This window comes from Camelina sativa, chromosome 3, assembly GCF_000633955.1.
Source record: "Camelina sativa cultivar DH55 chromosome 3, Cs, whole genome shotgun sequence".
Taxonomy (NCBI): domain Eukaryota; kingdom Viridiplantae; phylum Streptophyta; class Magnoliopsida; order Brassicales; family Brassicaceae; genus Camelina; species Camelina sativa.
In genome coordinates, this window is record NC_025687.1 from 26041547 (window position 1) to 26067639 (window position 26093).

The 26093-nt window shown below is 34.4% G+C and overlaps 8 protein-coding genes across 14 annotated transcripts; 2 read left to right on the plus strand and 6 right to left on the minus strand.

Annotated features, from left to right (window-relative positions):
• On the minus strand, positions 3332–4426 carry LOC104778144 (protein CURVATURE THYLAKOID 1C, chloroplastic-like). The gene is made up of 5 exons (XM_010502517.1): positions 4120–4426; positions 3928–4014; positions 3774–3836; positions 3638–3675; positions 3332–3555 (listed from the first exon to the last, which is right to left on the minus strand). Exons 1-5 carry the CDS (start codon positions 4345–4347, stop codon positions 3501–3503), a joined length of 471 nt encoding a protein of 156 aa, XP_010500819.1. The 5' UTR covers positions 4348–4426; the 3' UTR covers positions 3332–3500.
• LOC104778146 (photosystem I reaction center subunit VI-2, chloroplastic-like) lies at positions 4605–5442 on the plus strand. The gene is made up of 3 exons (XM_010502519.2): positions 4605–4780; positions 4875–5001; positions 5099–5442. The coding sequence occupies exons 1-3, from the start codon at positions 4650–4652 to the stop codon at positions 5276–5278; spliced, it is 438 nt and encodes a 145-aa protein (XP_010500821.1). The 5' UTR covers positions 4605–4649; the 3' UTR covers positions 5279–5442.
• LOC104778145 (rop guanine nucleotide exchange factor 11) lies at positions 5540–7803 on the minus strand. The gene is made up of 6 exons (XM_019243944.1): positions 7345–7803; positions 7122–7238; positions 6800–7029; positions 6453–6716; positions 6035–6355; positions 5540–5940 (listed from the first exon to the last, which is right to left on the minus strand). Exons 1-6 carry the CDS (start codon positions 7646–7648, stop codon positions 5548–5550), a joined length of 1629 nt encoding a protein of 542 aa, XP_019099489.1. The 5' UTR covers positions 7649–7803; the 3' UTR covers positions 5540–5547.
• LOC109131287 (dynein light chain LC6, flagellar outer arm-like) lies at positions 8362–9409 on the minus strand. 3 transcript variants are annotated; one of them, XM_019242024.1, is made up of 3 exons: positions 9151–9409; positions 8803–9032; positions 8362–8704 (listed from the first exon to the last, which is right to left on the minus strand). In XM_019242024.1, exons 2-3 carry the CDS (start codon positions 8938–8940, stop codon positions 8558–8560), a joined length of 285 nt encoding a protein of 94 aa, XP_019097569.1. In that variant the 5' UTR covers positions 8941–9032; positions 9151–9409; the 3' UTR covers positions 8362–8557. The 3 variants fall into 3 exon arrangements, with proteins under 3 accessions (XP_019097569.1, XP_019097571.1, XP_019097570.1); XM_019242026.1 differs by having other exon boundaries at positions 8803–9070; XM_019242025.1 differs by having other exon boundaries at positions 8803–9075.
• On the plus strand, positions 11043–14014 carry LOC104778150 (protein disulfide isomerase-like 1-5). Its single transcript, XM_010502525.1, has 12 exons — positions 11043–11698; positions 11797–11926; positions 12015–12180; positions 12281–12399; positions 12509–12589; positions 12676–12765; positions 12869–12940; positions 13037–13105; positions 13208–13288; positions 13385–13519; positions 13589–13645; positions 13763–14014. The coding sequence occupies exons 1-12, from the start codon at positions 11169–11171 to the stop codon at positions 13859–13861; spliced, it is 1629 nt and encodes a 542-aa protein (XP_010500827.1). The 5' UTR covers positions 11043–11168; the 3' UTR covers positions 13862–14014.
• LOC104778149 (ras-related protein RABG3d) lies at positions 13889–15520 on the minus strand. The gene is made up of 7 exons (XM_010502523.2): positions 15361–15520; positions 15230–15256; positions 15022–15121; positions 14666–14812; positions 14495–14575; positions 14255–14400; positions 13889–14158 (listed from the first exon to the last, which is right to left on the minus strand). Exons 1-7 carry the CDS (start codon positions 15411–15413, stop codon positions 14092–14094), a joined length of 621 nt encoding a protein of 206 aa, XP_010500825.1. The 5' UTR covers positions 15414–15520; the 3' UTR covers positions 13889–14091.
• On the minus strand, positions 15954–22358 carry LOC104778147 (proline-rich receptor-like protein kinase PERK15). 5 transcript variants are annotated; one of them, XR_002037574.1, is made up of 9 exons: positions 21935–22358; positions 21486–21833; positions 21325–21411; positions 21170–21240; positions 21009–21085; positions 20759–20909; positions 20526–20687; positions 20002–20425; positions 19752–19769 (listed from the first exon to the last, which is right to left on the minus strand). XR_002037574.1 is itself a non-coding variant. In XM_019243946.1 (8 exons), the coding sequence occupies exons 1-8, from the start codon at positions 22110–22112 to the stop codon at positions 16228–16230; spliced, it is 1371 nt and encodes a 456-aa protein (XP_019099491.1). In that variant the 5' UTR covers positions 22113–22358; the 3' UTR covers positions 15954–16227. The 5 variants fall into 5 exon arrangements, 4 of the variants coding, with proteins under 4 accessions (XP_019099491.1, XP_010500823.1, XP_010500824.1 ...); XM_019243946.1 differs by lacking the exons at positions 19752–19769; positions 20002–20425 and adding an exon at positions 15954–16524; XM_010502521.2 differs by lacking the exons at positions 19752–19769; positions 20002–20425; positions 20526–20687; ... (4 more) ...; positions 21486–21833; positions 21935–22358 and adding exons at positions 16061–16524; positions 16594–16755; positions 16836–16986; ... (3 more) ...; positions 17558–17914; positions 18004–18498.
• On the minus strand, positions 24085–25133 carry LOC104778151 (60S ribosomal protein L37-3; the record flags this gene model as incomplete). The annotated part of the gene is given in 4 exon segments (XM_010502526.2): positions 24085–24336; positions 24451–24552; positions 24856–24991; positions 25101–25133. Coding segments are annotated over 4 exon segments (282 nt in total). The 3' UTR covers positions 24085–24295.

Here is a 26093-nt window from a genome sequence, read left to right on the forward strand (position 1 = left end):
AATAGACTAAACTAAGATATAAGATACTAGGATAGTACCCGCGCTACGCCGCAGCATTGTTTTTGTATTTTATTTTTATTTTAATTATTTTTAAGATTATTTTTGTATGTTGTTTATAATAATAACAAAAAAAAGAAGTCAAGTTGATTGATTATCATTTCTCAATTTTTTTTTACCTTAAAAAAAATAATTTGTCAACATTAAACGAAAAAGATAATATTTATATATTAAAAAACTCTAGTTCCCAAAAAGCTAAAACCATACTGAAATTTCATAATGAAATTTCCTCAAACAAAATCCGCCTCAAACCAAACCAAAANGGATCCAAGGAGTAGCAAAAAAGGAATTCAATCTCATAAAAATGCATTGACCTNCCAAACCAAAAAATATTTTAATATCCACTTCTATCGCATATTCGTAATCACATCAAAGTTATACTTAATCAAAATTACGAGTAAATAAAAATGTTCATGATGTAACATCAAAACTACGAGTAAATAAAAATGAAGAAAATAGTTTGACCTATGGGTTCCTAGTTTCAATCTCTTCATCAAAGAAACATCTTTATTATTCTTGCTGCATCGCGAAGCTTTTTGAACAAAGATAAAAGTGTTCTTTACTCTTGTAGTCTTTTAGTCTGCATTTTTAGTATATGTAAAACTATAACATCTCTTCTTCCAAACGATAAGTCTTGCCTACAATCACAAGTTAACCTCTTCCTCTTTATCTTCCGTCACAGCTTTTTCATTCTCAGCATTGTCTCCACTTGTCTTAACCTCTGACTATGTATCTTCTGTCACAGCTTTTTGATCATCTTTTTTGATCTCAGTATCTATCTCCATTTTCTTTGGTACAGACATATCCTCATCTTTTATAACTTCTTGTGTTTCCTTACCTCCATTATTCTCCTTCTCTTTTTTTCCAGCCATAGCCTCAGTTGGCTTTTCAAGAAAACAAGTGTTGTCTGATGTTGGATATACGGTTGCTTTTGTATCTTCCCCCATATGTAAAGACAGTTCAGTAGATCCTTTCACTAAATACACTTCTTGTTGTAATCAAAGCCTGTGGATGAAAAATAAGTTCAGAAGATTATATTGCTGCAACAAGTAGAAATTAATGTTCCGTATAAAGAAACTCAACATCTGCCGAACCAAATCCGGATCCAAGGAGTAGCAAAAAAGGAATTCAATCTCATAAAAATGCATTGACCTCACACTGGCATATATGCAACAACAAAAAACTAACTCCACAAAAACAAAATCCAGAAGTTGGCTAGTCAACAATAAAAGAAAATTAATTTAGATTTCATTTGTGATCCATAATTATCTCTTATTCCCACTTGAGATCTGAAAAATGAACAACTAAATGGAATTTTGATTTGAGAATTCGAGATTACACAAAGAGTTTGAAAATCAAGCAAGTCATTTAAAAAAACAAATCTCAAATCTCAAAGGTTCATCATTTATCCTCACTTCAAATACATTCTGGAGAAACAAAAATTATTTAGGTAAGCTGCTTCGTTAGCATTACCTCTTTGAGAACACAAAGCACATGAATTAAATTCAAAATTTTACACTAATCAATTAAAGTCGATCTGAATCTGGAGAAAAATGATTGAAGATTCACTTACCCATAATCAAAGAGGAGATATATACATTGACGCATGCACCTCTACAGTTCTTCTTCTCCTTCCTCCTCACCCTCGTTATTGTTGTTTCTTCTATGAATTTAACTTGCAATACTACAATATTGTAACTTGCAATATTCGACAACAACATCATATGAGAGCTGCAAATTACAAAACAATTAAAATCTAAATTACAAATCCAATTAGAAAAGAAGAAGAAATCGCAAACGACACATAAAAGAAGCTCATCGGAATCGAGGTTCATTCTCATGTAAGCCCTCCTAGAAGCACCACAACCGATTAATTCTCCATTCCTACACCGAATCTACGATGGTTCTTCCTTTCTAGGAGCAGGAAGTCCAGGAGGCGGCTTTGTCGAGAGGCCGATATGAGAGCTACGGATACTTGAGTTAATCTTCTCAACGAATCGACTAAGATCTTCGCCGCTACTACCATCGCTTTTGGCTAAAAAAAAATACAATACTATAATTGGATGATAGAAAGAAGAAGAAATCAATGTGTTCTTGTCAAAAGAAAGATGAGTTGTATTAAATGTTATAATTTGATTGGTTACAGATTTTTTCTGATGTGTCAAAAAAAGATGAGTTATATTAATTGTTATAATTTGATTGGTTACAAATTTTTTCTGATGTGTCAGTCTCTGCTTCATTACAACAGCTGAGCTGTCAGCACCTCGTGAAAAACTAAGAAGTTTTATTGTATTGATACATATTTTATGAAAACTTTTACTTGAATAATATTACAATGATGCCATGATTATTATCTCATTTTTATTTTAGTAGGTTAAATTTGATTCTCAGAATTTAATACTATAACTAACATATAAGATATTGTCTACATATCATTGTGCGGGTGATTTCCTCCTACATGATTATAAGAAATCAACGTCACCTACATGACTCTACAAGTCTATAACATGATCAAATTTGGACAGGGTTTTAATAGTCTAGTTATCTTGGATCCTAGACCCGGCCTTGAACACAAAGTCACAAACAAGGAAAAACTCAATACACAAACAAAAAGACACATAAGACACGACAAAACTGAATACTAAAGGAAAGACAAAATACACTAAAAGCATCATATATCTATATTGTTTTGTTAGAATAATTAATGTCATGTCGACTTTGCCTTAGTCAAGAAAATTTATTGTCTAAAAAATCTGATTTAGTAAAAATTGATGTTTTAAATGACCTACCACAAAGTTCATGGATGACCTAAATTTAAAAATTTATGGTTTAAATGACTTCAATTTAAAAGTTCATGGTTTAAATGACACTTTTCTCGAATGAAAATCTCCATCGAAATGATGTCATCTTGTCAGTAACGGAGAGTGGTCAACGGTAAGGTAGTGTCTGTTAGTTGCTCAGTTATCGGATTTAATGTCATGTATTTTGTGGGTTGGTCAATGAAACTTAATGTTTAAAATAGCTAAGTCAACAAAAGTTGATGTCTAAAATGGCCTACAACAAAATTCATTGTTTAAATAACCACAATTTGAAAAGTTCATGGTTTAAATTACATTTTTCCTTTTTATAAACCAATCTTTTATCCTTTGTTTTTTTTTTCAAGTAAAAATAGTTAAATATCCTTTTTTATTATTCTATGAAGAACTGAAATTTTTTCACTATTTGATCATTAAATCTTCCATTCATGCTAAACCCATATTTTTAGTGTCCGATCTTGAAATCTTATATATGAAATGATTGATTTCTCACAACCAAAAACCACAATACAGTATTTACAGGTTCAAACACATGAAATTATTGGACTAGAAACAACAACCCTGTCATGTTTACAAACTTGCAAACAAAATCATCTTCCAAAGATGAAGATCACACAGCGCGCGTTTTTACTTGCCAAGTACATCCGCTACTGATTTCTTGACAATTTTGGAGAGCTCCTCTCTGAAACATGAGCAGAGAAAAAAGGTTTAAAGAACAAAACTTACATTCAATTTCATAACCGCATTTCAAAACAAATACTTACCTATCCGGTTTGAACAAGAGATATCGATATGTGAACCACTGCAAATAACGCAAAAAACAAAAAAACGCATCAAAAGCTAGAAGTATCATATAATCCATTAATACTTCTTGATGAAATCAAGACTTATATTACTTACCGTAGAGAACAAGATACCAACTAGTTCGAATCCGGTCGAGATAACAGGCAATTTGTCGATTGCCTAATGAACAAGACAGAACAAGTTTGTGTGAAAAATCTCACAACTTTAACAACATAACAAAAACAAAGTTTAAGTCTTGTTAAAACTATACCGTGATGAGATTTAGCGACGCCCAGAGAGCTACAATAGCAGAAAAACTCAAACCAATAAGACCTAATCGATCTTCAGAGTTATCCCACTGAAACAATTCACAATTCCCAAATCAAAACTAAAGGCATATATATATATATATATATATATACGTAACTGAGAACAGAGTAACTTAGGTATTTTAGGGACTCACAACATTCTGAATTGAACTAACGACGTCAAGATCAGTAGATGATTTTGAGCTTTCTCCACTAGCTTTCACCATAAGAGCGATGCTACTATGGTTTCGAGTTAGAGGAGATGGAGAAAGATCAATCGTACCTCGACTTAGACAAAACGGGAGTTTCTGATTCGATGTGTGATTGGATTTTCTCTGTGTGAGTAACAATGGCGAAGGCAAAGTTGCAGAAATCGAAGCCATTCTTGTAACCTGTAAACAATAAGTCAAAAACAGAGCAATAAAAATTGAAACTTTAGAGATTTGGAGACAGTGACGATGAAATTTTTTTTTGTTATGGATTAAGAGATAGCCTTATCTCTGTATAATCCACGTGGCATGTCCTAAGTGGCATACCAAATCTCAGAGATGAAAACCCAGTTCGCCACGTGTCTCAACGAGATCCATCAAATGAGTGAAGTTAGATTCTCCAACTATACAAATTACATCAGATCCACTCACTCACTTTGGTAACAAACGATCAACAAAGAGAGAGAGAGAGAGACATGGCGTCTTTTGCAACCATCGCCGCCGTACAACCCTCCGCCGCCGTGAAAGGACTCGGAGGCAGCTCTCTCGCCGGAGCTAAGCTCTTCATCAAGCCTTGTCGTCAAAGCTTCAAACCCAAATCCACCAGGTAAAAAGTCTAAAGCATTGAAATTTGGAATCTTGGATTGAGATTGATGAGGATTGGTATTAAAAGGATGTTACTTTGTGGGTTTTTTGTATAGAGCTGGTGCTGTGGTGGCTAAGTATGGAGACAAAAGTGTTTACTTTGATTTAGAAGATTTGGGTAACACAACAGGAGAATGGGATGTCTATGGATCTGATGCTCCTTCTCCTTACAACCCACTTCAGGTTTTTTAAAACTCTCAATATCCTTATAAATCTATATTGCTTCTTCAAGTTATGAGACTTTTGATTGTGATTCTCTTCTTTGCTTGCTTGCTTGCAGAGCAAGTTCTTTGAGACATTTGCTGCTCCTTTCACAAAGAGAGGTTTGCTTCTCAAGTTTTTGATTCTTGGAGGAGGCTCTTTGCTTACTTATGTCAGTGCCAACTCGACCGGAGATGTTCTTCCGATTAAGAGAGGTCCTCAAGAGAAGCCTAAGCTCGGTCCTCGCGGCAAGCTTTAAATTAGCTTTCTATGCATATCCTTAAGAGAAAATGTCAGAAACTTTCATCCCAATTCTGTGAACACTTCTAATGATTTATGTACATTGTGTTGTTGTTAATGCTTTGTAAGCTATTGATTCTGAGAATCAGTTATGATGAATCAATGAATTTGCATTTCAAGTCTGCTGCAGTACAATGGTGCTTTGGAATCATTTCAGATTGAAAATGCAAGAAACAAAACCTACTTTTACAAGAAAAGAAAAAGAAAAAAGAAATAAACCGATATGTTTCAGGAGTATCGCGCGGTAGGACTCCTCATAGTTCCAAGAGTTTCAAGATAAGAACTCTTCTTGTTGTTGTTTGTCATGATACCTGTGACTTTGGAAAACAACGGTTTCTCTCCTCCGAAATAGCTTTCTTTCTTAGTTTCATTGTTTTTGTTATTACCCCATTGCATAACATCAGAAAGTGTTCCTGAAGCTATATCCTCTGAGAAACTTAGTCTTTCATCCTTAGGTTTCTCGTTCTCTTTCACAATATATCTGTTCTTAGAAGGTGCATTATTTGTAGGTTCTTGAGTTAGCTGATCAGCGTAAAGCACGTCTTCTATTCTCGACATCACGGTGTGAGCCAAACTCTCAAGCACTCTCGAGTAACTCTCCAATATGGCAAGTCCTACGTCCTGCAACAAACCAAAAACCTAATTTTCTTGAGACCAAAAAGAAAACACAAGAAACCAAAAAATGTTTATGTGGAAGTTTGGAGCTTTTATTTACTCTGTTGAATTGAATCTTGCTGATATCAAGCGAGGATTGTGAGATTCCTGGAAACCCTTGTTTCAATAGGAGCAAGATTGTTTCAGCTCTCTCTTCAAACTGTTCTCTTTTCTCAATACTCACTGTTGATCCCCAAGGAGACTTTGTGTCCTTCTGCACCATTTTCCTCTTCCATATCACAATCGATGCTTCGATTCTGTTCTTTAGATCAAGAATCTTGTGCTCAGATGATAAATCCATTTCAATAAGGAACTGATCTGCATCAAACATCTCTAATGTTATCATTCTGTATATCACATCTCCCAAGCTAGCTCTCCCATTCTGTTCTCATCAGCAATACACAAAAACATCATATATAAGGACCAGAATCATAACATATTCTTGATGAATGTTTATGTTTTTTTTTATATTAAATAACCTTAGGAAGTGACTCAAGGTAGCTTTCAGGAATCTCCATTTCAGACAAAACTTGAGCGTTTATGGCCATTGCTGCTTTAAGGACTTGATTCACACATTCCTTCTGGCTCTGTAGAAACCTTCTCGATATCTCAGAGAGGCCGTTGGGTGGGACTTTAACCGCCGGTAACCACCATTTCTCATCATTCCTTGAATCAGAAGAATCAGGAGAATCTTTTTTGACATAATAAAACTCATCCTGATCCTTGAATTTATCAAGACAATCCTGCAAGAGTATTAATATAAATGTGAGATTAATATATTTACAGCCTTTGATTAGTATCTTTTTGCTGTTGTTGTTGTTCTTACGAGAAGCATTGCGTCGAGTTTCTTAAGTGCAGGAATGTTACAGAGAAGATCTGTTCTTTGTCTTGTTGACATGACTTCCATTGAAGTTCCATCTTTGTTGGTTTGTTGTGTTGGAGCGAATTCAACTATATGATCAGCCACAGAGATAAGCCATCCAATTTCTCTTTTCCAACGTACTTTTCTGTCCGCCGCCATTGGCTCTAAACGCCGTTGTTCTCCAAACGCAGACGCTGCAACAACAAAAATTACAAAACTTTACATCAAACTCATGAAAACAAAACAACATCCATGAAACTAAAAGATTTTAGGAACAAGAACTAACCTGCGAGATTGGTAATGGCGTTAGATAAAGCCAACGCCGACGAAACACCTTTTCCTCCTCCTGACATATCTTCACCAAGAAGCAATTTCGAAAATTTCTCTTTCATTTGCTCCAAGGCTGTAATAACAAACAAGATAATCTTTGATTTTTGCCCTAACTTATAGTCCAAAAAAACAGGGTTTAACTTGCAACACAAGAAACCTAGAAGATATAATGATTTTACCAGCTTGTATTTGTGCCTCCATGGATTCCGATGAAGGGACCCTCAGAAGCTTGTCGCTGCGGTTAGGGGTTACACCGCCTAGAGGCAAAGACGGTCGGTCAACGCTACTATTCATCCCAGGTTGACTCCTAAACATCATCTTGTCATAATCACCATCTTCCAAATTATCCGAACCATCCATCCTCATTGCACAATCTGAGCTCAAACTTTTAACATGTCTTGAAGCTGAGTTTTCGTTCATGTTCTTGAAATGATACAATCTTGATTTGTAGCTCTCATGTTCTTGGTCCATTGCTTTTACCATTTACTAATCAAAAACAATTTAAAAATGAAAAGATTTATGTGTGTTTTGAAATGTCTTTTTAATATCTTTTGTCTTTCTCTTCCTGTAATAAAGAGGAGTTTTAGGAGATTTTGGAGAAGAAAACAAAACAAACTTAATTAACCAAAAAACCGGTGTTTGATTATTCAGACTTAGCAAATACAGAACACCATTATTTGACTTCTGTTAATAATGGTTTTTAGTTTAACCTTGATTATTTTAGTATCTATTTATGATTCGTTGTCCATAACCATAAACAAGTGAAAATGTGGTCAGATTGTTTAGGGAGAAAAAGAGAATATTTTTTTTTAATTTTCTTGGAATGTTTTTACTATTTATAAATGGATACTCGGTGGAATGTGGGCTGCACGTTGCTAGAAATTTGTATTTCTCCATACACACACACATATTAAAACAAATCATTAAGGAGGACATGTTACGGCGTACCCTTATCTGTAGTCATTGTTCTTTATTTCTTGTTGTATTTTTTTCTTAAAGAACTCTGTTTCTCTACTAAAATTAGGGATTATGTCTAAGTATTTTCCTCAAATTTGACCCTTCTCTGAATTTCTATCAAAGGAATTTTTAAAAAAAAAAAATCAAATTATGCTAATGATGGATTAGTGTATTAACTTCTCTATTGAGGGTGGATTATTTTGTTCTTTTTTACTTTGTTGCATTCCAAAAATAGAATATATAGAAAAAATCTTGTGCATTACACTTTTATTGATCACAAAAGCAAACACATGTAACAAATAAAAGATCTCACATCATTGAATCAATTTCTACAGACTTAGAATTCAAACAAAGCTAGGAGCTTACAAATTTGATTTTCATAGAAACAAAAGGAGGAAAAAAATAAACATCCCCATGAATATTAGGGTTGTGTAATTAAGGAGTAGAAGCGCCTTTAAAGATGAGGAACTTAAGTTTCTCCAATTGAAAATAGATAAAAGTCCCTTGAGAATGTGTGAAGAAACACCCAAAATTTGATCCCACCACACACTGCCATCCACTCCCATATATCTCATCAAACTCCTGAATTCATCATCACACAACAAACAAAAATTAACCAATATGATTATGAGTTATGACTTAGAATTGGAGTTAAAGAAAAATGGTATACGTATACCAACCTTCTTGATGTGACCAGCAATGGCTTTACAGTCAAAGACATCATAAAGATCAAGAGCTTGAGACGCAAAAGCCATAGCTTGCATCTGCATCTTCACTGGCATATCTGAATCTTCCACCATTGCTTTGCCTTCCAACATCTTCTCAATCTCTATCTCTCTCTCTCTCTCAATAACTCAAAACGTTTTTCAGATTCTCTTGTGAGACAAGAAGACAAGGGAAAGCTCTGGATCTTTATAGACACAAAATGGGAAAAGATTCCTTCAAGATCTAATCTAATCAAGAAAACCCATACGAAGATAAATAATGTCTCCTCTTTTAGAAAAATTGTGTGGGAAAATGTGCCTAACCTTTTTCTTTGTCGTCTTCTCTTCACTCGGTTTAGATGTCAATTACTTCCTCACGGGTTCTTGGAATCAAAGTTCTTTCTCTCTTTTTTTGGATTCGAAGTTCTTTCAAGAACGATAAATATTAGTATAACTATCCAAAAAAGAAATGCACGAACGAGCGAGCAACAACTGTTCTTTAAATTTAGTCAAAAAAAGTTGATAATTTCTAAGATGACGGAACTGATTAAAGCCAAAATTTGATAATTGCAAGATTTTAAAAAGGAAATGGACAGTAAGGAAAATAGTATAATAAAAAAGGTGTAATGACATTTGAGTAAAAATATATGTGCCTCTCTCTTACGTGTATCCAAGTATTTTTGTCTTAGACCATTTAAATGGATAACGATGAAGAGGTGCCTACTTAAATTAGTTAAACAGATAACATGTGAAAATCTGTGATTAGCTAACGCTTCCACAAAATTCGGAGAAATTGTCGATGTGGCATTTGGGTTCCACAAAATCTGTCATCTAACCCATTAAGAAAGTTGTTTCTTCATCTTAAAATTCTAAAAAAAAAAATTAATGCAAATGATGTGTTTGATTTTCTTATGACTTGTTAGATTATTGAATTAGGAAAAAAATGTAATTACCATGCTTAAGTTTTAGGGGCAAAAATAGATCTCTAAATTGAAGTTATTTTATAGCGGTCAAAACAAAAAAAAATTGAAGTGATTTTATAGTTTGGTTTATAAAGACAGTAATTTTTAGTTTAGTACAATACACTACCATCTCTATATACTTATTTAACCAATGTTGTTAAAAATTTAACCCTACATTTTTATATAGCTTTTAGGGCATCTCCAAGAGAAACTTCAAAAATGAAGTATGCAAACTTCAAAAATGAAGTATGAGACTTTTTTTTCTCCAAAAGTATACTTCATATATGAAGTTTTTAAAATAAGTATTTTGCACTATAGTCCTTATATTATTCATAGTTACTTTAAAATCACAAAACTTTTATAAATAACTCTAAAACATACATTAAAATATTACACACAATATTAATTTATAAAACATTACATTTTTATTTAAAATTACATTAAGCCACAAATTATAAACTATTCAACTAAATTCTTTCCGTAATGTTCCCATATATGATCAATCAATGTATTGCGAAGGGATAAACGAGCTACATAATTTATAAGATACATAAATCTAGGGATTGAAAAGCAAAAAAAAAAAAGATGAAACTCCAAATTATGAAGTATTGAAGTATCTCATAGAGGACATAAAACTTCAAATTTGAAGAGATAGAGTATCTCTTGGAGATGCTCTTAGGAAAAAGGAAACAAAATCACTACCTCTAAAAGTATGTTTTAATCTTCATTCATCAATTTGTAATACCAAATCAAAAGTCAATTCACGTTTTGTTGGGTTGTTTTTTTTTTAATAGATTTTACTGAATTTATAATTAATGAATTTGATATTGCATTCAAACCAAAATATTAGTACCGATTATGGGTCAAAATCGGAATATAATACAACTAAATTAAATATATAATTTTATAAAATATATATGATAAATAAAATATTTATTATTATTTTGTAACAAACAAATCCAAATTTACGTAAATATTTGTCCGTACCGCGTGTGTCATTATCTACTCATAATGTATTGCCACAACTTTTTGAATAGATTAAAATGTTTTTTACTAAAATAAAATAAAATTCTTATATTTTAATTATTTATTATTATTTCAAACTTTCCATAACTAAAGTCTGAAATGTTTTATATATTATTCTTAGTAAAAAAATTTCACTATCTTCTTTTATCAATTTCTTTGTAAAAAATTTTACAAAATATTTTATTTTCTTTATTTTTGACTAACAACACATGTGGAGTCTTCCCGGCTCCCGCCGTTAAACCTGGTGAGATTTTAAAGCTTCTTTTTTTTTTTTCATTTGACGACGATCTCTTCTCTTCTCCGATCAAACCCTCTTCAAATTCCGACGAAGAAAAAGAAAAACCCAAAATCGCAATGTCGTTAATTTCAAAACCCACTTCAAAAGTCTCCACCTTTACCTTCATCCTCCTCTTACTCCTCAGTTTCGTAATCATCGTCGCGTATTCATCACCGGACTCCAATGTCGAAGCGAAAGAACCCGGATCCGGATCCGGATCCGACGACGATCTTGAGCAGCTTCTAGCAGTAGACGAGCAATTACAAGAAGACCATAGACCTGAGCAACAATCTGAAGCCAAAACAGTGAGCAAAGCTCAGAGAATCGTACTCGAACTCAATGGTGACAACGCCAAACGAGTGATCGATGGGAACGAGTTCGTGATGGTTCTAGGTTACGCGCCTTGGTGTGCGAGAAGCGCGGAGCTTATGCCGAGATTCGCCGAGGCTGCGACGGCTTTGAAAGAGATTGGTAGTTCGATTTTGATGGCTAAGATCGATGGCGATAGGTATTCCAAGATCGCGTCTGAGTTTGAGATTAGGGGCTTCCCTACGCTTCTTCTCTTCGTTAATGGCTCTTCTCATACTTACAATGGTGGATCTTCTGCGTAAGTTATCCCCAATTTTGACTTCTTTGTTGTCAATTTCAATGTCTGAGGTTTGGATGAGAAAGTTCTGATTTTGAGGTTTATGAGATATGTTTCAGAGAGGATATAGTCATCTGGGTGCAAAAGAAGACTGGTGCACCAATCATTACGGTTAATACAGTTGATGAAGCTCAGAGCTTTCTGAAAAAGTATCATACTTTTGTACTTGGTCTGTTTGAGAAGCTTGAGGTATTTGGATACTGAAACTGTACATTTGAAATTGTGTAGACTTGTTTTGGAATGTAAGTGTTGATATCTGTGTTGTTCGTTTGCGTAGGGTTCTGAACATAACGAATTCGTTAAAGCTGCAAAATCAGACGACGAAATCCAGTTTGTAGAAACAAGCAATAGCGATGCTGCGAGACTTCTCTTTCCTGACCTTAAAACCAAAAATGGCTTCATTGGTCTGGTTAAAACTGAGGCTGAAAAGTATACTGTATATGGTAAGCTTGCTGCTGATTTGGAAGACCTCTCTTGTTATTATCATATCTTTTTTCTTCCTATATATATCTTGAGAAGCGGTAACACGAGTCTGCAATGCAGATGGATCTTACAAGATGGAGAAGATATTGGAGTTTCTAGGCAGCAACAAGTTTCCTTTGATTACAAAATTGACTGATACCAATACTGTTTGGGTTTACTCTAGTCCTGTTAAGCTTCAGGTTAGAAGCTTTTGTGATTTCATTTTGTATCTGCTACCAGTTTTAGTTGTACCGTTGTTTGCTTTTGGTTATGTTTTAATAATTCTGCTTTTTTTGCGTCTTTTGTTAGGTTATGCTCTTCTCCAAGGCTGATGATTTTCAGAAACTTGCTCAGCCTCTTGAAGATATTGCAAGAAAATTTAAATCGAAGGTAATTCTCTGATACTGAATTTTGAAAGACCAGACAGATTTAGTCTTTAGAATCTTATCTTTAACTGCTTATTCTTATTCTTGCAGCTGATGTTTATATATGTCGATATAACAAATGAGAACCTTGCAATGCCATTCTTGACCTTATTCGGAATAGAAGATGCAAATAAAACTGTTGTAAGTTTCAGATACTTGTTTCAGTCTGCGTGATTGACACTTTGTGATCTACTGATAATAAAGCTACAAACAGATGTGATTAATCTATTGTTTTCTTCGACAGGTTGCTGCTTTTGATAACAACCTGAACTCCAAGTATTTGCTTGAATCAGATCCAACACCAAACAATATAGAAGTACGAATTCGTTTCGCCTTTTCGACTTGTTCCTTTCAAATATTTATATACTGTGGTAACTGATTCATGTGATCCTCTTCTCGGTCTGCAATTTAGGAGTTTTGTTCAGGACTTGGTCATGGAGCTGTTTCACGTTACTATAGGTCAGAGCCAGTTCCAGATAATGTGAGTGTGACTTTTCATGTTCTTTTTGGGTTATATTATTGAGTTTGAAGAGACTTGGAACATATACAAGCTAAAGATTAAATAACCTGGTAAAATCTGCAGGAAGATGCAAGTGTAGTGACTGTGGTAGGAAAGACTTTTGATGAGTTGGTGTTGAACAGCCACGAGAATGTTCTTCTTGAGGTTAGTAATCCTGATTAGCCTCTCTACTAAACCAAACACTTTATACATTGACATCAACATTAAGAACATGGATCTTGTGGGGAAAACCGAAAACAGGTACATACACCGTGGTGTGTGAAGTGTGAGGCACTAAGCAAACAAGTCGAGAAATTGGCTAAGCATTTTAAAGGCTTTGAGAATCTTGTATTTGCAAGAATTGATGCATCTGCAAATGAGCATACTAAACTACAGGTGAATCAAAATCTTTCCCTGCAACAAAACTGGCAAGCCCGAGCTAATCTTATTGATTGTTGATGACAGGTCGATGATGAATATCCGATGATCTTGCTATACAAATCTGGTGAAAAGGAGAAACCAGTAAGAACCATTTTGAAAAAGCTCACTTTCTCTCAATCACTGTTCGACTTCATTACTTTTGTTTATGCTCAGTTATAGGCTCTCTACAAAGTGTAACTTACCCGTTTTGATCTGCAGTTAAAGCTATCAACGAAATTGAGCGCCAAGGACATGGCTGTTTTTATCAATGAAGAGTTGAAACCAAAGGATGGGTCTGCTGCTAAAGATGAATTGTAGTCAAGTTTGAGGAAATACAGACATAAGAGACAGAAAGATTATAGATGATAATTTTTGTAACACATTACATGATTTTGATTTTGATATCGTGTGGAACCCAGTTCGTTACAGTGTGTAACTCAATGAATATTGAAATTACATTTCCAGAAGTTATATTGTATGGTACAAAATCAAATGTGCCAAAGAAAAACGAAATGTAGGTATACTCTGCAACAAACTTATGCTGGATTTTAGCATTCACACCCTGTTGATCTTTGTTGCTGACCTCCAGCAACATCAATGGTGTCAGGAAGGTACCTGACGAGACATCAGAAAAGAAAGTTACAAGATAAGACTTTAACGAATGAAGAAGTGATGCAAATTTGGCAGAAAGAAGTTAGTGTGTGTTCTTACGGTTCTTCTTCAGGTTCATTCTTGAAAGCATTTTTGGTTATGCATTCGAAAGCCGCATCCACGTTGAACCCTTCTTTGGCAGAAGTCTCAAAGTAAGGAATGTTTCCTTTAGACGCACACCATGCCTTTGCCTTCTTCTCAGAAACCTGACAATATGGGATAACTTCAGCATAACCAAACTCTATAGATACTCAAGAGTATTTCATGAAATGTGGATGAACAAGATAACGTCTCACTCACCACTCGGCTCTTGCCACCGTCAACATCAGTCTTGTTCCCCAACACGACAAAGGGGAAGTTTTCAGGATCTGAAGGACTAGCCTATACAATGAAACAATGAAGAGGATGAAACATCTTAGATACTCCCAACTTCTATATCAATGAACATGGTTAGAAGAAGGTTTATTATACCTGAATCAAGAACTCTTCCCTCCAGTTATTAAGATTATCAAAAGACTTCATAACATTGACATCATACACAAGAACACAACAATCCGCTCCTCTGTAAAACGCAACTCCCAAACTTTGGAATCTTTCTTGCCCAGCAGTATCCCAAATCTGTATACATCAAAACATTTTTAAACAGAAATATTTGTATCATTCTCCTAAGAAAACACCCACAAAGCAAGATTTTAACTTTTGCCTGCTTTAGAAACCCAAAAAGTTAGGAAACTAAAAAAGATCCAATCAGAATATTCCAAGAATCATAAAGAAATGTTTGAATCATTCAAACAAACAATAAAGAGACATAAGAACACAGATTGTACCTGTAAAGTGAAGATTCTGTCATCAATCTGAACCTCTTTAGTCAAAAAATCTGCTCCAATCGTTGCTTTGTACTGATTACTAAATTTGCGATTCACAAACCTAAACACAAAACCAAATCAATATTTTTTTATAAAAAAAAAGATTATTTTATCAAGACATTATAAGTAAAAGAGACAGACATATAGATCTAGATTTCAGAAAACATACTGATTCATCAACGAAGTCTTCCCAACTCTGTCCACGAAAACAGAACAAAGGGATCAAAATCTCAACCAATGAACAAATAAAATAATGTCAAATCTATGAAAAAGAAATCCAAGAGATGAGAAAATGTTTACCCGCTATCACCAAGAATGATAACCTTAAGAAGAACTCTACGGCGAGAAGACATTGATTGAAACTTTTAGGGATTTTTATTTTCCTTATCACCGAAGAAACTGTCTCTCTGTTTTTGTGTTTCAGGTTGAGAGAAAGCGAAATTGCAGAAGAAAATTAAAAAAAAATGGTTAATAAATAATATTCGCTAAATAACAGCAAGGTACACTATTTTAAATCTTTTTGTTTCCTACACTACCCTTCCTTTATTTAGTCATCTTCACTAATCTTATTCTATAACAAAAATAAAAATAAAAAGTAATTAGGTTTTACACTAAACAAATCTTGAAATGGTCTAATGGGTCTAATTATGTTTACTTTTTCACATATTCTTTAAGTACCATTTGACTAATGTAGTAATAATGTTCCTTTACACACCATGTTTTTAAATATAAATATATATATTGATGGGATTTCATTTACAAATTAACAAAGTCGTTAGTGTGTTCTTTTCTTCAAATTGCTATAGATAACCCAAAAAAAAAAAAACCATGCTTTTTAAAAAAAATTGGTGTCATAGAGTACTCAAATTAATATCAAGGCCAAAAATAATAAAGAATCATAAATAATATCTTCACACCATATACTTAACAAAAAATCTCCAAAAAATAAATATTCACGTGCAAAAAAACAGGCAGTTTTGATTAGAGCCACACACATGAATTAAAAGTGAAAGCGCGTGTTTATGAATAATAAATGTGTTTACACTTTACACCTAAATAAAGTAAAATAAACCTACCCGCAGAATGCTCACTTAACTATTGGGACCTTTACTATTTGGCTAGTCTAAAATTGTCTAATACCAAAAGAAGAATCCTCTGTTTTTTAAGTTATATAGTATCGTTCGTTTTCTTCTCTGGTTCGATCTCTTGCGTTGTACGGTTGCCTTCGGTGATGCTAGAGGACCCTGACGGGTTCTGACCGTTGTCGCTAGTCAAACCGCTGCATTCGCTACTACCAAACGTCTGGCTTTCATATGCCATTTTCTTGAATTTCTTCAAGTCTTCTTTGTATTGTGTTGAGCTATAATCTGAGCTCCCATCTAAGCTGTAAATAGTGCTGTGTCCTGGAGCAGATCCTTCCGTTAGGTCATCTAAAGATATGTTTCCTTCAAATGCTCGAACTATCTGCAAGTGTGTCCAAAGGAGCAATCACCACAAGTTTTTTAACTAGTTTTTCAGTTTGATATATAGTACCTGGCTCATTTTTGGGCGGCGTTTTGCTGAATGACGGACACTAGCAGCAGCGCAAGCAACCATTCTCGTCATTTCGCTGATATCAAACTCATGCTCTAATCTCGGGTCAACAAGACCGTCAAAGCTACCACCATTTAGAGCTTGTATCATCAAAGGTTTTGCCTATAACATGGACGTTAAATTTAGAAGCTAATTAAAAATTTGAGGTATGGTCCTAGTAAAGGTAAAACAAGATTACCAACCCAATCAACAATGCTATCATCATCTGCAAAAGGCTGCGAGTTATCAACAGGTCGACGCCCGGTTATCAATTCGAGAAGCACCACTCCAAACGAGAAAACATCTGATTTATCAGTGAGTTTCCCTGAAGAAGCATATTCAGGAGCCAAGTAACTGCATCACACAGTAAAACCATAAGAAATGAAGAAGTTCAAGAGACCGTTATAAGTTATTTATAATAAGATGATTGCGTAGAGAAAAGAGCGTTTCATACCCGAATGTACCCATAATCCGAGTGGAAACATGAGTATCAGTGTCTAAAGAAGACCTGGCGAGTCCAAAATCTGCTAACTGATGAAGAATCAAGTTCAACATTATTACTAGTTCTCTTGAAGAAATGTATAATCTTTACAAGTTCTTAAAAGTACCTTTGCCTCATAGCTATGGTCAATTAAAATATTTGCAGCCTTCACATCCCGGTGTATTGTTTTAGGTTTACCTGATACAAAACGAATCTATTTGACACCAAAAGATAAATAAAAACACTTCAGAAACAAGTTCGAACATTACTTACAGTCTTCATGTAAGTACGACAATCCTTTAGCTGCACCCAAAGCAATCTTCATCCTCTTTGTCCACTCCATTACAGGTCTCCCTTTCTCTACAAACATCACCATTGTTTTAAAACAAAACCCACACAAACCATACAATCATAACCATTAAACCAAGTTAAAGAGCTCATCACCGTGCAAATGAAACTCGAGAGTCTTGTTAGGCACAAACTCATAAACAAGCAATCTTCGAGAACCAGTAATACAATAACCAAGAAGAGAAACAAGATGCCTGTGATTAACTCTGCTAATAGTCTGTATCTCAGCTTGAAACTCGCGTTCGCCTTGTCCACTCCCAGCTTTAAGCTGCTTAATAGCAACCTCAGTTCCATCAGCAAGAACTCCTCTATGAACATAACCAAACCCACCTTGTCCAATAAGGTTACTGTCGGAGAAATCACTAGTTGCTTTAGACAAATCTTCATATGTAAACAAGTTCTGTCCAACCTCTGATGAACTACTTTGTTGGTTCCATTGTTGAAGATTACTACCTGAATAAGAAACAGAGGAATCGAATATTTAATATAAAAAGATTGGATTTTTAAGAGAATTAAAGAAACCCTAAAGTTAAAAAAGATACCTTTGGGATCTAGTGAGTCTCCTCCATTAATGGCAGCTTCAGCATCTCTTCTCATCTTCTTCTTCTTCTTCTTTATTTTATAGAAACAAACGAAGATACAAACTCCGATTAGAACAAGCGTAGCTCCAAAAACTGCTCCAGTGATTAGTATAGCTAATGCTGTTTTCCCCAATCTTCCATCGTCTGATGACTCAATCGTTAAAGGAGGCGGCGAAAAAGGTCCGATGATGGATGGCTGAGACGGAGTTGTGGTTGTTGTGTTTGGATTGGTGGAAGGAAACACTGGGTCCGGTGGGAATTGGACGGAAGGGATAGTGTTGTTTGACGGAGACGATGACATTATTAGATAGGAAGAAGAAGAAGATGATGATTATGGTTTTGGTTTCAGGGTTTTTTTTTCACATGGAGGAAGAAGAAGAAGGAAGAAAGGGACATGTGGTAGGTTCCCACTTCTTCTTCTTCTTCTTGCAGTGTTTAATTCTCTCTGTCACTCTGTTTCTTAACTTTACCAAACCATTAAAATAAAAAACAACTCTTTCTTACATCTTTTGTTTTTCATTTTCAGAACTATCACTAAAATCAAAAATAAATTTTAAATTTGACACAAAAGAAATCTATTGAAATGTTAATTTTTTACGGTAGATTTTTTTATTTTGTTATATAAAAAATACAATATAATTAAAACTCTGCATAGTATATATTATCTTAATTTTGGATTATTTGGAATATGGTGTTAAACATCAAATTAGTAGATATGAGGGTTTAATTTATTTTCTATTAACTAAATAAATTTTAAATTTCAGCTTGGTATATATTTATTTAATACAATCCAAAAATAAGCTTCGATTTTTCCAATGCAGAGGAAAATTTGCCAATATTTTTTTATGGTTATTCTTTACTTTTCTTATATGTAATATTATGTTAGTTTTAGAAAATCGAGACATGGTTTATGCCATTATGATTTAAGAGTGTTTTTCTACATTAAATTTAACTTTTTAACTTAATAATATAATGATCTAATTTTCTATTTTTTTTTTTTTTTGTCAACCAAACATTAAACTAAAAATGAATACCAAAATTGGTTGTCCAAACTCCAAACTGGTGGAAAAAAGTTTACAAAAAGAATTTCTGAATATATAGTATGCAAAGAACGGACAAAGCAGTCCACACTCAATTTTGACTCACACGGGATCCTGGTCAGGGAGAATGATGGGTACAAAGATCTGAACAAGCTGGAGTCTTATAATAGATTGGAGAAAGTTGGTCACTCATCATAATTTTGCACCATCACAATTAACTCTGCGCGATCCATCTCTGGCAGACAGTTCCCCGAGCAAGAATCAAGTCCATGGCCAAATCAAGGCTTGAAGCTCGGAATGAAGGAGGGATGGTGCAAAATCCTAACTTTCTTTTTTGACAGCTTATTATGACATATTTGTTGTAAAATATAGTTAAAACGATTTAAATCAATTTCAACTATTTGTCCAACGCTTTTTTTATACCTACACTTCAATACTCTGTAAATAGCAACGTTAATCGTGTTAAAGTATAAATTTGCTACCTAAATTATATAAAATGTTATCAATTTCAACATATGTCCGAACGGTGTTAGGTTGGAGTTTAACAATACTGAATCAGACAACTCGTGGCGTCTACGCGACAATGAAATTGACTAAAACGATATCGTTTTAGTTCACAACAATCCGCTCCTCTATAAAAAGCGACTCCAAACTCTGGAATCTTTCTTACCCAGCAGTATCCCAAATCTGTATAATGAATGTATTTAAGAGATTCAAAAGAGAGTATCTTGTTCATAATAAATAACACACATAACCTAGTATGCACAATTCACAAAGCAAGATTTTAACTTTGACTGAATTATAGATAGACTCAAAAAGTTAGGAACCTGAAAGATCCAATCACAATATTCCGAGAATCATATAAAATGTTTGTATCATTCAAGCAAACAATAAAGAGACACAAACACATAGATTGCACCTGTAAAGTGAAGATTCTGTCATCAATTTGAACCTCTTTAGTTAAAAAATCTGCTCCAATCGTTGCTTTATACTGATTACTAAATTTGCGATTCACAAACCTAAAACACGAAACCTCTAATCAATACTAATTACTAATTACTAGTTTATAGGTTTATAGACACTAAAGAAATCTTCAAATGGGTCTAATTATGTAACGGTCTAATGGGTCTACTAATTATGTTTACTTTTTCAAATATTTTTTAAGTGCTACTACCAAACGTCTGGCTTTCATATACCATTTTCTTGAATATCTCCAAGTGTTCTTTGTATTGTGTTGAGCTGTAATCTAAGCTCTCATCTAAGCTGTAAATAGTGCTGTGTCCTGGAGCAGATCCTTCGGTTAGTCCATCTACAGGTGTATTTCCTTCAAATGCTCGAACTATCTGCAAGTGTCCAAAGAGCAATAACCACATGTTTCTGTTTATTTTTATCCTAGTTTGAGGTGAAAAATGTTGCCAAAAAGTTTTCAGTTTGAAATAGTACCTGGCTCATTTTTGGGCGGCGTTTTGCTGAATGACGGACACAAGCAGCAGCGCAAGCAACCATTCTCTTCATTTCGCTGATATCAAAGTCATGCTCTAATCTCGGGTCAACAAGACCGTCAAAGCTACCATCATTTAGAGCTTGTATCATCAAAGGTTTTGCCTATAGCATGGAGGTTAAACTTAGAAGATTATTAAAAAAGTTGAGGGTTTGATGCTAATAAAAGTACTAACCCAATCAACAATGCTTTCACCATCTGCAAAAGGCTGCGAATTATGAATAGGTCGGCGCCCGGTTATCAGTTCGAGAAGCACCACTCCAAACGAGAAAACATCTGATTTGTCAGTGAGTTTTCCTGAAGAAGCATATTCAGGAGCCAAGTAACTGCATCACACAATAAAACCATAGGAAAAAAAAAGGTCAAGATAGCGTTATAATTTGTTTATAATTTGATGATAACGTAGAGAAAAGAGCGTTTCATACCCGAATGTTCCCATAATCCGAGTGGTAACATGAGTTTCAGTGTCTAAAGAAGTCCTGGCGAGTCCAAAATCTGCTAACTGATGAAGCATCAAGTTCAACATTATTAGTAGAAATCTTGAAGAAATTAATGTATAATCGTTAAAAGTTTTTATAGAGAGTACCATTGCCTCGTAGCTATGGTCAATTAGAATATTTGCAGCCTTCACATCCCGGTGTATTGTTTTAGGTTTACCTGATACGAAACGAATCTCTTTGTCAAATTGACACCAAAGGACCCAAAAGAAAAACATCAGAAACAAATGTGAATATTACTTACAATCTTCATGTAAGTATGACAATCCTTTAGCTGCACCCAAAGCAATCTTCATCCTCTTTGTCCACTCCAGTACAGGTCTCCCTTTCTCTACAAACATCAAAACATAAGCCACACAAACCATATATATCATCATAACCATGAGCCAAAGTCAAAGAGGTCACCGTGCAAATGAAACTCGAGAGTCTTGTTAGGCACAAACTCATAAGCAAGCAGTCTTAGAGAACCAGTTATACAATAACCAAGAAGAGAAACAAGATGCCTGTGATGAACTCTACTAATAGTCTGTATCTCGGCTTGAAACTCGCGTTCGCCTTGTCCACTCCCAACTTTAAGCTGCTTAATAGCAACCTCAGTTCCATCAACAAGAACTCCTCTGTGAACATAACCAAACCCACCTTGTCCAATAAGGTTACTGTCGGAGAAATCACTAGTTGCTCTAGACAAATCTTCATACGTAAACAAGTTGTGTCCGATCACTGATGAACTACTCCTTTGCTGAAGATTATTAACTGAATAAGAAACAGAGGAATTGAATATTAAGTTTTTAAAATTTAAAAGATTGTTTTTTTTTAATGAGAATTAAAGAAACCCTAAAGTTAAAAAAAGATACCTGTGGGATCTAGTGAGTCTCCTCCATTAATGGCAGCTTCAGCATCTCTTCTCATGGCAGCTTCAGCATCTCTTCTCATCTTCCTCTTCTTTCTTTTACAGCAACATACGATACAAAGTACGATTATAAAAAGCGTGGCTCCAGTGATTAGAGTGATTAGAATAGGTACTACATCCATTTGTTTCCTTCTAATGACAAAAAATGAGACACCAATGATTAGAACAAGCGTAGCTCCAATGATTAGAATAGACCCTTTCACTAACGGAGGAGGCTAAGAAGGTCCGGTGATGGAGGGCTGAGACGGAGTTGTTGTTGTGTTTGGATTGGTGAAAGGAAACACGGGCTCCGGTGGGAATTAGACGGAAGAGATAGTGCTGTTGTTGTTCGACTGAGATGATGACATTAAATGATTTTGGTTTCAGGGTTTTTTCTTTTTTTTTTTTTTCACATGGGGGAAGTGAGAAAGGACGAGGAAGAAGACGAAGAAGAAAGAGACATGTAGTAGGTTCCACCAGTGGTAGTGACTAGTGAGATTCTTCTTCTTCCAGTGTGTCTAATTCTCTTTGTCACTCTGTTTCCTTAAGTTACCAACCATTATTTAATTTAAAATAAACAACTAAATAGCAAATTCTTTTTTCTGTTACTTTTGTTTTATTCATTTTCATAAAAATCAAATAAATGTTAAATTACTATATAATCAAAACTCCTAATAGAAAAATGTTTCTTAAAACTGTTCATAATATATAGTTTATGGATTATCCAAACAGTAATTAAATTAAAAGATATGATTTTTTTTTTACTGACTAAATCAATTAACCAGCTAAAAACTCACAAGTTCAACTAGTTTCAAATGTGAATCAATCTGATGGAACAAAAAATAATCCCATTCTAATTTTAATACGACATGTTCAAATTTTCTAGCGTAGAGGAAAATTGTTGTCATGCGACTCAAATTCGGAACCTAATTTTGAACATAATTTAGATGGTTATTCTTATAACTAAAATATTTGTGGTTGTCTTATGTAAATGTAAGTATATGGTAATTTTATACTATTGTAAACACGACTACACATTATTCAGAGAAAAAAAGAAAACACGACTACACAAGTATGTTCACATTGTCTGTCTTTTTTTTTTTTTTGACAATTTCTGTCTTTTCTTTTTCTATAAAGGTAAAAGGGATGAAAGCGCCAAAGAAAGATATGAACGCGCACATACCTACCTTATCTCTCCCTTAATCACCAACTGTTCTATCTAATTGTCATTCTCCTTCTATTTTATTAACCAAAGATATGACCGCACATACCCCATTTATTAACCAAAGATATGAACGCACATACTCCCAAATTTGTTTATGTTAATTTGTTAGTGATTTTACAATTTAACTTGGTAGGGTACGGACGACTAATCTTGAATGCAACAATAGTCGATAGAAGCAATTATCATGAACCATCTACAATATTTGTTCTTTATTTTACGGATGAAAAATAAAGAACAAATCAAATTCTTTCATCCAACAAAATATTTTTGTTTTCAAGACAAAATAGGTGAAATATGGAAAACAAAACAAAACCAAAATAATAAATAGTAATTTATTTATAAGAAAACAAAACAAAAACAAAAATGAAGACGTGAAGGTCTTTTCTCTTGACTCCTTGTGCTACTGAGTAAGAGTAGATCGACCGCAAATAGCTCTGGGTGACAGAGATGAGTCGCTGGTGCCTACAACTCTACAAGTCGCTGGTGCCTACAAGACAGAGAAGATGATGGAGTATGCTACTCTAAAAAAATTCTAGATTTTGCATGCAACCTCGAGATATTGTAATGATAATTTTCAGCTGTGAGTTCTAGTGTCGGATTATACATTTTACAAACAACCTAACTAGACAGATATTGCAAGTAACTCTGATTAATTATGAATGTGAGCGAGCCTAAGAATACGGAACTGAAAGAAGCGCCATATGACTTTCTCAAACAGAGGAACTCTGCAATTATTTTTCAATACATAAAAAAAGAAAAGAAATTACTCAAAATATAATTTATGGGACATGAGTAAACACCTAAATCTTGGTCAGTTTTTTACAAGCAAATTACGTTGGCCAGATGGACACAATTGGTGAAGAACCATAACGATTAGTGAAAACATGAACTACAATAACAACAGAATTAAAAGACTTGCAAATCGAAATCTCATCCAAGTCCAAAACTTGATAAAAAACGCAAAGAGCACACAAAAAGATAGTCATAATCAGGTACTTGATAATAATAATAATAATAATCTTTCGAATAAACAAACTCAGAGCAAGCCAAAATCTAAGTTTAACAACAAACAAACTCTCCACTTGATGCTCAAAAACCAGTTTAAGCTGCTGCTGCCTTGACTCTTGGCTTGGCTTCGGTACCTAATCCAAGACAAAAATGCACAACAAATTCAAGATAGTAGTAAAGACCAGCTTCTTAAGTGTGAATTAAAAAGAAACAGTCGAATATATATATATAAAAAAAAGGATGAGTACCTTCTCTGAAACCGGTCTTGAACCTGCGAGGAACATTGCGAAGATACCTCATCCTTCCAGTTCCAGTAGTCTTTCTACGGATTGCCTTCACACTCCAGTTGTCTAACAACATAACACACAAACACATCAATCAGTACTATCCCACAAAAATGGCACATTACAAAACCTAAATATAATTGAGAAGCTTCACAAGATGTGTCCAAACACAAAGTGATTCATAGTGTTTTCAATCATACTCAACAAATCACAATTCCAAAGGAAACTACTACAAATTCAGTAGAATGATTTCAATCCATAACAAAAACCTAATGACTAAACCCTAATTCTGATTAGATCCATATCTCAATACAAAGCAAATGATAGCGAGAGAGAGAGAGAGAGAGAGAGAAGAGAAGAGAAACGTACAGGTCCTCTTGCGAGCGGCGGGGTAAGCACAAGCAGAGCAACGACTCTTCTGGATGTGGAAACTACGACGGCCACATCTTACACAGAGTGTATGACTCTTATTCCTTCTCTTTCCGAAACTTCCCGTTCCCTTTCCCTGAGAATCTCAAAAACAAAAACAACATCGCATCAGTGAAATGAAGAGATCAAGGAAGCAACAAAGATATGAAATAGAGATAGAGAGAGAGGATCGTAGATCAATCTACCATTGGAGCTAAATGCGAGTTTCCAGATGAATCAAAAAAAAAAACCTTGAGGGTTCCGGCTTCAGAGAAGGAAGTGACGACGCTAGGTCAAACAAAACTTTATATAAAGCTAGGGTTTCTTCTTTTTATATATTAGGGTTGTGAATTTTGTGTTACTGGATTGGTTTTGGCCCATGGGCCTTTAAGTTTTATTAAGCCTCTTTGTGTTTGGCCCTTTTGCGAAAGATTAAAACCGGAAACGATTTGTTTTTTTTTTATTCGTTTGGAATAATAATTCTATTTAGGAAATTGTGGTTTTTGATTCTCAAATTTCAAGACTGAAAATGTTAAAAGTGAATACTTGGGGAGCAATTTATTCCATAAATGTGATTTTGTTCTCCAAGTATCAATAAATGCCTTTTTTTGGTCTCCAAGTATCGTCAACAGAAGGTTTGATTTTGGATGCGATAGAGAGAGTCATAAACCTAGCTAGCTTCTTCTTCTCAACTTCAAGAAACAAGAGAAAGTTTTAATCAATCGTTCCTCGTTCATGGTACGTTTTTCTCTCTTTTTTTGCCTCCATTACTTTTACAAAAACAGTTTGTGTAATAATAATACACCGTGAATAAAGAACAATGGCAAGTCGATGTTATATATATAAGAATTTGATCAACCTTGTTTATGATGGCTTTTAATTTCTTGTCTTGTTTAATTAGGTGATTGTCCCATTACTTGATTCATCGGTGAAACTAGTGGCTGCGGTGACGGCTCAACCGGTAGCCTCTGTCTCCAACTTACTCTTCTACAGTGGTCTTCTTCCCCGGAATCTTCAATTAGAAAGACTAACCGGCCGTGAATTTGTAATCGATGGCGATGATTATCTTGTCCAATTTATCGTATCTTTCCTAAAATGTTTCTGTTAGTTTTCTATTTTTATAATGTTAAAGAAATTACATCAATTGCACTTTAAAAATATTCTTTTAGAAATTTAAAAAAAAAAACATTTGAACCAAC